Source organism: Caretta caretta, chromosome 2, assembly GCF_965140235.1.
Source record: "Caretta caretta isolate rCarCar2 chromosome 2, rCarCar1.hap1, whole genome shotgun sequence".
NCBI classification, from domain to species: Eukaryota; Metazoa; Chordata; order Testudines; family Cheloniidae; genus Caretta; species Caretta caretta.
Genome location: NC_134207.1, coordinates 213,972,422 through 213,985,151, shown reverse-complemented (window position 1 = coordinate 213,985,151; position 12,730 = coordinate 213,972,422). Strand labels below are relative to the sequence as shown.

Genomic DNA, 12,730 nt, shown 5'->3' with positions numbered 1-12,730 from the left:
TTTGGTCTCTGTGCTTACTGAGACTCTGCCAACAGTGGTTCTAACCTCCTGAAACTGGCTGAGGGTGCTATAACCATCCCCTCTACACACCATATTGGCCAGCAGAAATAGCTGTAGAAGAGGAAGTGCATTGCACGCCCTCCCAGACAACTGGACAAGAACTGTGCTTTCCCTGCACTTTCGGAAATTTGAGGAAGAAAAACAGACTTGTGTCTTAAAGGTGCATAATAATCCCAAATGTCCAGCCCCCTACAGAGAACATATTTTTAGGTATAATTATTGATGTGCAGAGGACAAACTCCATTTTCAAAGGATTTGGGCATTTCAAAACTTTTTTTTTCCTGATTTGGATCAAACACCCAAAATTTCCAAACTCTTAGGGGGGGAGGAATCTCCCCTCTCCTCCCCCTCCCCCCCAAGTTTCAGATCAATCAGTGTTTTGTTTTGATGTCATTTTTATTTTATACTATAGACATGATCACTCTTTTATAAAAATTGTACTATACATTATAACCAAAAAGTTACTTCAAAATAAATGGACAGTTTGATAAGAACATAAGAACAGCCCTACTGGGTCAGACAAAAGGCCCATCTAGCCCAGTAGCCTGTCTTCCGACAGTGGCCCATGCCAGGTGCCCCAGAGGGAATGATATTTTTGGAACTCTTTTCCTGAAACAAATTTTGGAGAACTCATCATGATTTCACAAAGTATTTCAATTTTGTCAGAATTGTATTTTCCAATGTAAAATGGTTATGTGAATGTTTTCTTCAACCAGCTCTAGTTATACTTGATAATCTTGCTTTTGCCCTAGGAGGGTAGGGACAGATTGTGGCTGAGCATAACACATCTATGGAATCATAGAAGTGTAGGTCTGGAAAGGACCTTGAAAGGTCGTCTAGTCCATGCCCCTGGACTGAGATAGGACAAAGTATACCTAGATGATCCCTCATGAGAATTTGTCCAATGCATTCTTATAAACCTCCAATGACAGGGATTCTACAGCCTCCCTTGGTAAGCTATCCCAGTACTTAAGTTAGACAGCTTTATTTCCCTTTATATCTAATCTAAATCTCCCTTGCTGCAGATTAAGCCCACTACTTCTTGTTCTATCTTCAGTAGACATGGAGAACAATTGACAATCTTTATAACAATCCTTATCATATTTGAAGACTCTTACAAGGTCCCCCCCTCAGTTTTCCTTTCTCAAGACTAAACATGCCCAGTTTTTCAGGGATTTTCCAACCTTTTATTTTTTTTTTGTTGCTTTCCTCTGGACTCTCTCCAATTTTTCTCCATCTTTCTGAAAGTGTGGCACCCAAAACTGGATGCAGCACTGTAGCTGAGGCTTCACAAGCTCAGCTTAGGAGAAAGAACCATTACCTCCCATGTCTTAAAGTATGACACTTGTTAGCACACTCCGGAATATTTGCCTTTTTATTTTTTTTGGCAACAACATCACATTGTTGACTCATTCTATTTGCTCTACTATCACCTAGTTCCTTTTCTGCAGTATTGTACATGCCCCCTAAAGCGAGTGGGTGGAGTCTCTACTCTGCCTCACCCTCCCCACAAAGTGCTGATGGGCAGAGCTGAGCTTGCACAAAGGGAGAAGTGGCCTGTGCCTAGCAAAGAGCTGTAGTATCTTATTTTCCCTAGGAATATGGGAAGAGCAGGGAAGGAACTGTGTGATGCTGAGTCATAATTTCTTCTCAGGACTTCTCTTGGGGTGGCTCAGTCTTGTCCAAACCAAATGGTTTGATTAGATTTATCCATTATAATTTCTAAAACGGCTTTTCCCCCCAAGATACTATAGAACACGAAAGAAATGCCTACAATGTAGAACACACTATGGTGACTCCTGGAAGATTTAATTATGAATAACTAGGCAAGAAAATACATGTGTGTATGGCGTTTATAAACATTATTCTGCTTAATGGAATAAGGTCTTGAGGGCTGATAAGAATCTGCCTCGCTGAAAGTCATTTGTTAACTGCCAGAAAATACAATTCCCAGTGCGGCTGCAATGATGGTCCAGCTGTGTTAGAAACCCATGTATTAGATATAATTAAAATATTATAAATCACCACTGCAAATGGTTTACAGCAGTGATAATCCTCTGAGTCAACTGCTACTGAAGTCTACTAGTTTATGAGAACTCCAGAAGGCCAACAAAAAACAACGTACTTTTGAGAACAATCCATTTCTCTATGATTATTTCTAAAGTACTTAGCTGTAAAAAACCCTCTCAACCAAACAGAGGGCAAAGTGCCTGAGAGTCAGCATGGGAATCAAGAGACTGTCTCTGGCCAGACTATAAACAGTAGATGGAGCAGGCCTTCAGTTCTCTACTAAAAGAGAAATCTGATAACTCTAAGTGAAATTGCCTATTCCTCTTGGCTTTGAGCAGCTGTGATGATCATTAACCCTGGCATAATACTGAAGAAGAAGACCGAAACTCTCTCATAGCAAACGGCTTTTTTTGGACACTTGTTATGCAATATTATGCAATGTGAATGCAATTAAACAGAAACAATGAGTCTGATGATATGCACAGCATCTGAGTTGGAGGTCGCTTGACAGTGCTTCCCCATTGGGCCATAACCATGTCAGCTTTAACGTTACATTTAACATATTTAACCATAAACATGACACATCTTTAGACGTCCTTTTTCATAGATTTGTCTAAACAGACAATTTCTACATGCATAATTGACAAGAGTAAATAAAATGTGACTTCACTTCAAACTCAGTTTGATAAGTCTTTATCAGTCTTGTCTTGTAGGAATAATCTAGAGAATGTTATGAAAAACATGAGGCATGTAACCATAGATTGTTAGGTTTCCTTTTAAAAACCGCACATTCACACTTAAGACCTGTCCAGCCAATTATACAGTCTCTATGACTAATTTTAGATGAAAACTTAAATTTTGCATGTAACTGCATACTGTAATTTATTTTATGATGTGCCTTAAAATACCCTGGTCAGAGGCTGTTCTACAAAATCTTTAGAGATTATGTATAATAACAGAGAAAAAAGGTAGGCAGTCTAGCTACATTTGGCATATTATTAACATTTTCATAGCAATGGGGTAACTCATCTGGAGATGGGTGAACCTCTAAAGATCTGGAGGTATGAACAGGTTTGATAAGTTTCCCCCCAACTCTCTCTCTCTAATTTGTTACTTTAACTTAATTTTTTGGGCCTAAGTAGGGCCTCTGATAAGAATAAAAACACATTTTGTCAAGTTTAGAATCTACACAAAAATGGTAGGTTCTAGATTTCGACCTTCTGAGGTTCAAGCTTCATATTGTGCTGGTAAAGCATGAGTTCTGTGATGCTATGTATTTTTGTTCTTCTGGTATTCTTAGAATTACTATCAAACAGTCTGTTTAGTTCCAAATTGTTGGTTATGAACTCACCCATAATTCTGACTCCAAGTTGATCCAAACCCAAAAAGGGCTTATTTTCTGCTTCTAACTTGGATACTTGTGAGATTTAACTGTCACCAAACTTTAGCCTTCATCTGGCCTTAAGTCCCAACTCCATTCTCAGCCCTGGTCTACACTAGGACTTTAGGTTGAATTTAGCAGCGTTAAATCGATGTAAACCTGCACCTGTCCACACGATGAAGCCCTTTATTTCGACTTAAAGGGCTCTTAAAATCGATTTCCTTACTCCACCCCGACAAGGATTAGCACTTAAATTGGCCTTGCCGGGTCGAATTTGGGGTACTGTGGACACAATTCGACGGTATTGGCCTCCGGGAGCTATCCCAGAGTGCTCCATTGTGACTGCTCTGGACAGCACTCTCAACTCAGATGCACTGGCCAGGTAGACAGGAAAAGAACCGCGAACTTTTTAATCTCATTTCCTGTTTGGCCAGCGTGGCAAGCTGCAGGTGACCATGCAGAGCTCATCAGCAGAGGTGACCATGATGGAGTCCCAGAATCGCAAAAGAGCTCCAGCATGGACTGAATGGGAGGTACGGGATCTGATCGCTGTATGGGGAGAGGAATCGGTGCTATCAGAACTCCGTTCCAGTTTTCGAAATGCCAAAACCTTTGTCAAAATCTCCCAGGGCATGAAGGACAGAGGCCATAACAGGGACCCGAAGCAGTGCCGCATGAAACTTAAGGAGCTGAGGCAAGCCTACCAGAAAACCAGAGAGGCGAACGGCCGCTCCGGGTCAGAGCCCCAAACATGCCGCTTCTATGATGAGCTGCATGCCATTTTAGGGGGTTCAGCCACCACTACCCCAGCCGTGTTGTTTGACTCCTTCAATGGAGATAGAGGCAACACAGAAGCAGGTTTTGGGGACGAAGAAGATGATGATGATGATGATGATGATGAGGTTGTAGATAGCTCACAGCAAGCAAGCGGAGAAACCGGTTTTCCCGACAGCCAGGAACTGTTTCTCACCCTGGACCTGGAGCCAGTACCCTCCGAACCCACCCAAGGCTGCTTCCTGGACCCGGCAGGCGGAGAAGGGACCTCCAGTGAATGTACCTTTTAAAATACTATACATGGTTTAAAAGCAAGCATGTGAAAGGATTACTTTGCCCTGACATTTGCGGCTCTCCTGGATGTACTCCCAAAGCCTTCGCAAAAGGTTTCTGGGGAGGACAGCCTTATTGTGTCCTCCATGGTAGGACACTTTACCACTCCAGGCCAGTAACACGTACTCGGGAATCATTGTACAACAAAGCATTGCAGTGTATGTTTGCTGGCGTTCAAACAACATCCATTCTTTATCTCTCTGTGTTATCCTCAGGAGAGTGAGATATCATTCATGGTCACCTGGTTGAAATAGGGTGCTTTTCTTCAGGGGACACTCAGAGGAGCCCGTTCCTGCTGGGCTGCTTACCTGTGGCTGAACAGAAATGTTCCCCGCTGTTAGCCACGGGGAGGGAGGAGGGTTGAGGGGGTAGCCACGCGGTAGGGGGAGGCAAAATGCGACCTTGTAACGAAAGCACATGTGCTATGTATGTAATGTTAACAGCAAGGTTTACCCTGAAAGAGTGTAGCCACTGTTTTATAAAATGTGTCTTTTTAAATACCGCTGTCCCATTTTTTTCTCCACCAGCTGCATGTGTTTCAATGATCACAGGATCTTCTCCTTCCCAGAGGCTAGTGAAGATTAGAAAGAAAAAAAAACGCACTCGTGATGAAATGTTCTCTGAGCTCATGCTGTCCTCCCACACTGACAGAGCACAGACGAATGCGTGGAGGCAAATAATGTCAGAGTGCAGGAAAGCACAAAATGACCGGGAGGAGAGGTGGCGGGCTGAAGAGAGTAAGTGGCGGGCTGAAGACAGGGCTGAAGCTCAAATGTGGCGGCAGCGTGATGAGAGGAGGCAGGATTCAATGCTGAGGCTTCTGGAGGACCAAACCAGTATGCTCCAGTGTATGGCTGAGCTGCAGCAAAGGCAGCTGGAGCACAGACTGCCACTACAGCCCCTGTGTAACCAACCGCCCTCCTCCCCAAGTTCCATAGCCTCCACACCCAGACGCCCAAGAATGCGGTGGGGGGGGGGCACTGGCCAACCAGCCACTCTGCCACAGAGGATTGCCCAAAAAAAAGAAGGCTGGCATTCAATAAATTTTAAAGTTGTAAACTTTTAAAGTGCTGAGTGGCATTTTCCTTCCCTCCTCCATTACCTCCCTGGGCTACCTTGATAGTCATCCCCCTATTTGTGTGATGAATGAATAAAGAATGCATGAATGTGAAGCAACAATGACTTTATTGCCTCTGCAAGCAATGATTAAAGGGAGGAGGGGAGGGTGGTTAGCTTGCAGGGAAGTAGAGTGAACCAAGGGGCGGGGGGTTTCATCAAGGAGAAACAAAGAGAACTTTCACACCGTAGCCTGGCCAGTCATGAAACTGGTTTTCAAAGCTTCTCTGATGCGTACCGCGCTCTCCTGTGCTCTTCTAACCGCCCTGGTGTCTGGCTGCGCGTAACCAGCAGCCAGGCGATTTGCCTCAACCTCCCACCCTGCCATAAACGTCTCCCCCTTACTCTCACAGATATTGTGGAGCACACAGCAAGCAGTAATAACAGTGGGAATATTGGTTTCGCTGAGGTCTAAGCGAGTCAGTAAACTGCGCCAGCGCGCCTTTAAACGTCCAAATGCACATTCTACCACCATTCTGCACTTGCTCAGCCTGTAGTTGAACAGCTCCTGACTACTGTCCAGGCTGCCTGTGTATGGCTTCATGAGCCATGGCATTAAGGGGTAGGCTGGGTCCCCAAGGATACATATAGGCATTTCAACGTCCCCAACAGTTATTTTCTGGTCTGGGAATAAAGTCCCTTCCTGCAGCTTTTGAAACAGACCAGAGTTCCTGAAGATGCGAGCGTCATGCACCTTTCCCGGCCATCCCACGTTAATGTTGGTGAAACGTCCCTTGTGATCCACCAGAGCTTGCAGCACTATTGAAAAGTACCCTTGCGGTTTATGTACTCACCGGCTTGGTGCTCCGGTGCCAAGATAGGGATATGGGTTCCGTCTATGGCCCCACCTCAGTTAGGGAATCCCATTGCAGCAAAGCCATCCACTATGACCTGCACATTTCCCAGGGTCACTGCCCTTGATATCAGCAGATCTTTGATTGCATGGGCTACTTGCATCACAGCAGCTCCAACAGTAGATTTGCCCACTCCAAATTGATTCCCGACTGACCGGTAGCTGTCTGGCGTTGCAAGCTTCCACAGGGCTATCGCCACTCGCTTCTCAACTGTGAGGGCTACTCTCATCTTGGTATTCATGCGCTTCAGGGCAGGGGAAAGCAAGTCACAAAGTTCCATGAAAGTGCCCCTACGCATGCGAAAGTTTTGCAGCCACTGGGAATCGTCCCAGACCTGCAACACTATGCGGTCCCACCAGTCTGAGCTTGTTTCCCGAGCCCAGAATCGGCGTTCCACAGCATGAACCTGCCCCATTAGCACCATGATGCATGCATTGGCAGGGCCCATGCTTTCAGAGAAATCTGTCCTGATCACTCACGTGACCGCGCTGACGTCGCCTCCTCGCCTGGTATTGCTTTGCCAGGTTCTGGTGCTGCATATACTGCTGGATAATGCGTGTGGTGTTTAATGTGCTCCTAATTGCCAAAGTGAGCTGAGCGGCCTCCATGCTTGCCTTGGTATGGCATCCACACAGAAAAAAGGCGCGGAACGATTGTCTGCCGTTGCTCTGACGCAGGGAGGGGGACTGACGACATGGCTTACAGGGTTGGCTTCAGAGAGCTAAAATCAACAAAGGGGGTGGCTTTACATCAAGGAGTATTTCACGCAGGACTTCACGGAGGGTTCCAATAAGAAATGGTGCACCTAAGTTATTGTTCTTATTGGAACAATGAGGTTAGTCTGGCCTCTGATTGATACATGGCTAGATTTACCTTGCTGCACCTTCTCTGTGAGTGACTGCAGTGTGACCTAGAGGAATGAGTCCCCTAGATGGGGGGGGGGGAAGCAAATGAGTACAAAACAAATCTGGTCTATTTCTTGTTTTGATCCACTCCATCTATCTTTTACATCTTTGGCTGGCAGCAAACGGTGCAGAAGGACTGCATGCCATCCACATCTCATGGCTGCCCGGCAGAAGATGATGCAATAGGACTGCTAGCAATCCGTATTGCCTGTCTGCTCACCATAAGACGGTTCAATAGGACTGACTGCAGGACTAAAGAGAACGACCTGGTCGAATCACTCCAAATTTAGCCCTGCGCCCACGTCTGCCCAGGCGCTCCTGGCCGACGTGGCCAGGAGCACCTCGGACATGACAAGGACGGCTACCAGTTGTACTGTACCGTCTGCTGCCACAAGGCAATGGGTTGCTGCTACTGTGTAGCAATGCAGTACCGTGTCTGCCAGCACCCAGGAGACATAGGGTGACGGTTACCTGAGCAGGCTCCATGCTTGCCGTGGTATGGCGTCTGCACAGGTAACTCAGGAAAAAGGGCGCAAAACGATTGTCTGCCCTTGCTTTCACGGAGGGAGGGAGGTAACGGGGGCCTGATGATATGTACCCAGAACCGCCCGCGACAATGTTTTAACCCCATCAGAGTGCTCCATTGTGACTGCTCTGGACAGCACTCTCAACTCAGATGCATGATTGTTTGTCGTTGCTCTGACGCAGGGAGGGGCGACTGAAGACACGGCTTACAGGGTTGGCTTCAGGGAGCTAAAATCAACAAAGGGGGTGGCTTTACATCAAGTAGTATTTCAGGCAGGATTTCACGGAGGGTTCCAATAAGAAATGGTGCACCTAAGTTATTGTTCTTATTGGAACAATGAGGTTAGTCTGGCCTCTGATTGATACATGGCTAGATTTACCTTGCTGCACCTTCTCTGTGAGTGACTGCAGTGTGACCTAGAGGAATGAGTCCCCTAGACAGGGGAGGAGGCAAATGAGTACAAAACAAATCTGGTCTATTTCTTGTTTTGATCCACTCCATCTATCTTTTACATCTTTGGCTGGCAGCAGACGGTGCAGAAGGACTGCAAGCCATCCACATCTCATGGCTGCTCGGCAGAAGACGGTGCAATACGACTGCTAGCCATCCTCATCTCTTGCCTGCCCGGCAGAAGATGATGCAATAGGACTGCTAGCAATCCGTATTGCCTGCCTGCTCACCATAAGATGGTTCAATAGGACTGACTGCAGGACTAAAGAGAATGACCTGGTCAAGTCACTCCAAACTTAGTCCCTGCGCCCATGTCTGTCCAGGCGCTCCTGGCCGACATGGCCAGGAGCACCTCGGACATGACGATGACGGCTACCAGTCATATTGCACCGTCTGCTGCCAGAAGGCAATGGGTTGCTGCTACTGTGTAGCAATGCAGTACCGTGTCTGCCAGCACCCAGGAGACATAGGGTGACGGTTACCTGAGCGGGCTCCATGCTTGCCATGGTATGGCGTCTGCACAGGTAACTCAGGAAAAAAGGCGCGAAACGATTGTCAGCCCTTGCTTTCACGGAGGGAGGGAGGGAACGGGAGTCTGACGATATGTTCCCAGAACCACCCGCGACAATGTTTTAGCCCCATCAGGCATTGGGATCTCAACCCAGAATTCCAATGGGCAGCGGAGACTGCGGGAACTGTGGGATAGCCACCCACAGTGCAACACTCCGGAAGTCGACGCTAGCCTCGGTACTGTGGAAGCACTCCGCCGAGTTACTGCACTTAATGCACTTAGAGCATTTTCTGTGGGGACACACACACTCGAATATATAAAACCGATTTCTAAAAAACCGACTTCTATAAATTTGACCTGATTTCGTAGTGTAGACATACCCTAATACAGACCTGGATGTGAATAATGCTTCCTCAGCCCAGTTGAAGCTTAACAAAAGGAAAATTGTTTCAGAAATATCTAAAAGATTTGTAAAGTTGATGCTCTTTGGAAAACCCCAAAAAGCTTGAATCAATCCCTAAATGTAGTGGCCAAACTTCAACTGAAAGTAATCAACATTAAGATACACGCTGTAGAAGAGGAGAAAATGGAGCTGTAAATTGGATCACTTTTCTGAGGAAAAGCTGAGGCGTGTGTGTCCTTTGCTTTTGTCTTTCTCCTGATAGATGAGAGCACCTGGAATGCTTAGCACCTTTTGGGATTGGGCACTTTGTCCAATTTTTCATTGGATGCATGAATGGGATAAATTTATGGGGCATTTTGGTTTTTTTTTTTTGTCCCTCCTCCCACACACTGATGTTTCTGGAAGCAGTTGTAAAAGGATTCAGGATATGAAAGAGGTTTTCCAACGTGGTCTATTGGGCAAAGACAAACAATGCCCTCCTTAACATCCTGCACAGGATGGTCCAGATCTTTAATGGAGCTATGCTGATTTATACCACTTAACATCCTGCACAGGATGGTCCAGATCTTTAATGGAGCTATGCTGATCTAGTTCTATGTATTCAGGGCCTGCTACTTCCTAATTAAGAATAAGTTTGATCATGTAATACGTAGAAATCCATCTTGTTGAACAAGGTATTGTGACAGACCCAGACTGGTTGGGTGCAGGAGTCTGGTTGTGCTGGGATCCTGGAAGTGCCCGCCCACTGCTAAAGGACCTCCCTCAGCCTAAGGGGAGGATCCACAAAGTCCAGTATCTCAATTAATTACGGTGGACAACTAAAGATATAACAGGGACAGGAGTGAGGTCACAGGGCTAAACGAAGGGAACCTGATGGGGACACTGAACAGAGAACCCTGAACAGTGCCCACTGCTCCTCAAAGGTGTCAAGAAAGCCCAGAGGAACTCTGCCCAGATGCGTGAACGGACTGAGGAGCAGAAATAGGACCCACAGTCACAGGAAACCGCGTCAGCCAACCTCCTCTCCCTGGTTTTTTAGATGGCCATTTTGGCCAGGGCTAGGAGGACATTGACAAGGAGGTCTCATGACTTTGTGGGGCCATGGATACGGAGTGTGTATATGAACAGGTGAGGGGAAAAGTGCAACCAAAAACGTGACATGATGTCCAAGAGGAGCCGGAATAGGGGCTGCAATGTGGCCTACTCCAGATACACATGCACCAGGGTCTCCCTCATGCCGCAAAAGGGGCAGGTGTCTGGAATGGGGGTGAACTGCGCCAAGAACACTGCAGGAGTCTGGTAGAAGGAAAACATCCTGGACACTGGATGAATAGTTTTCTGTTTTCTGAGTGACCAAGGCAGGGGCCAGAGCAGTCAGGAAGGTGATAGAAGCAATTAAGTCAGGCAGAGTCCATAAGACACCTGGAACCAATTAAGAACTGATTAGAAGCAATCAAGAGAAACAGGCTAATCAGATCACCTGAAGTCCATTTAGAACTGGCTGGGACTAGTTTAAAAGGAGGCCCCTTCAGAGAGGCCTGGTGTTAGGAGCTGGGAGTAAGTAGGTGTGTTGTGGGAAGACTGGAAGAAAGAAGGTGCGCAGTAAAAGAGCCAGGAGAACAAGCATGGTCAGGTACCAAGGAGGGTGCTAGGAGGGGCCATTTGGGGAAGTAGCCCAGAGAAGGGCTATAGCTCTGGTAGTATAGGAAAACTACCTGTTGCCACTGCCAATTAGGGTTCTTGGGCTGGAACCTGGAGAAGAGGGTGGGCCCGGGTTCCCCCTGCCCCTCCCTCACATTTCTACACAAATGCTCCCTGAAAAGGAAGACAGGGACTAAAGAGGGTTCTTACACTGAACCAGTTGACTGGCTGATGATGAAGAGGGCTCAGTAAACTGTAACCCTTGCCTTTAGTAGGGGAGAGAGGCTACATTGAGGGTCACAGAAAACCTCTGAGGCAAACACTAACCGCCTAGAAGTGCAGGGCCCCCCCCGAGGCAAAGCTGGTGCTCTGCCACAGTATATAAGTGGGAGGTAGTTATACTTAGACTCCTCCCCAGATCCAGCTGCAGTAGAGCTGGTCAGAAAACAGGGGAAAATTGAACATTTTCATAAAAAAAGTGTCCCATTTCTTTCAGTAAAAAATGTTTGAAAAATCTTTTTTTTACCAAATATATTCTGTAGGGTGAATACCTATTATGTGAAGTCTTTCAACTTCTATATCAGTAGTGTCATCTGGATATCTGATATCTTTTCTAGAAATGAGGGCATGAAAGAGGAAATAACAAATAGTCTTCAGTTTTTGTTTTCTGAAATTGAACATTTTATTCCACATTGGTTTTTATACCATGCTCCTTACCATAGTATTTGAGTGCATTAAACCATGTGATATACAGTAGAACCTGCCAAGAGTCGCCATTCATAGGCGTTAGCAAAAGTGGTCACTTGTAAGAGGTGGTCTCTCTTCAAAGGTTTGCTGTGAAATCTGGTCTTTTTATGTGCTTTTACTTTATAGTATAGAGTAAAAGTACACGGTATTTCTGAGGTACAGATGTGGGGACCTGCATGAAAGACCCTCTAATCTTATATTCCCCCAGCTTAGGTTAAAAGCTTCCCAAAGGCATAAATTCATTTCCTTATCCTTGGACGGTACTGCTGCCACCACCAAGTGATTTAAACAGACATTGTGGGAGGGGCCACTTGGAGCTCTATCCCCCCCAAGCCCCTTCACCCCCTTTCCTGGGGAGGCTTGAGAATAATATACCAACCAATAGGTTAACAAGGTGAGGTCAGACCAGACCCTTGGGTTTTTAGGACACTAAAAACCAATCAGGTTCTTAAAATTTTATTATTAAAAAAAATAATAAAAGAAGCACCTCTGTAAAATCAGGATGGAAGGTAATTTTACAGGGTAATAAAAAGATTTAAAACACAGAGGATTCCCCTCTAGGCTCAACTTCAAACTTATAAAAGAGGAATAAACCTCCCTCTTAGCACAGGGAAAATTCACAAGCTACAACAAAAGATACTCTAACACATTTCCTTTCTATTGCTCACAATTTCTGTAATTTTAGGTGTATCATTTCAGGATCTTTTTAGGAGATTTTTTTTCCTGCCCTGGTCCCTCTCTCTGTCCGAGAGGGCACACAACAAAAGAGCACAAACAAAACCTTTTTCCCCCACCCCAGATTTGAAAGTATCTTCTTTCCCCATTGGTCCTTCTGGTCAGGTGCCAACTAAGTTAATGGAACTGATTAACCCCTTACACGTAACTGATTCTGTATCTCTGGCCATGAGGGATTTGCACACTGCATACATAAAGGTTGTTATCCTTCCCCTTATATTTATGACAGCATCGCAAGGTTATTATAGGGGAGTTGCAGTATTGCTACCTTTACTTCTGCACTG

At 45.8% G+C, this 12,730-nt stretch overlaps 1 protein-coding gene across 1 annotated transcript; it reads left to right on the top strand.

Moving 5' to 3' along the window:
* The first annotated feature begins 3,724 nt into the window (after positions 1-3,724).
* On the top strand, positions 3,725-11,847 carry LOC142070776 (uncharacterized). Its single transcript, XM_075124748.1, has 3 exons — positions 3,725-4,498; positions 5,086-5,524; positions 11,838-11,847. Exons 1-3 carry the CDS (start codon positions 3,907-3,909, stop codon positions 11,845-11,847), a joined length of 1,041 nt encoding a protein of 346 aa, XP_074980849.1. The 5' UTR covers positions 3,725-3,906.
* Positions 11,848-12,730: the final 883 nt, after the last annotated feature.

What these genes read in the sequence shown, in the direction of transcription:
- LOC142070776 (XM_075124748.1), top strand. Translation starts at nt 3,907, where the DNA reads ATGCAGAGCTCATCAGCAGAGGTGACCATGATGGAGTCCCAGAATCGC. An exon ending in AGGCGGAGAAGGGACCTCCA is followed by an intron (nt 4,499 to 5,085) that starts GTGAATGTACCT and finishes TTTCTCCACCAG; the next exon opens with CTGCATGTGTTTCAATGATC.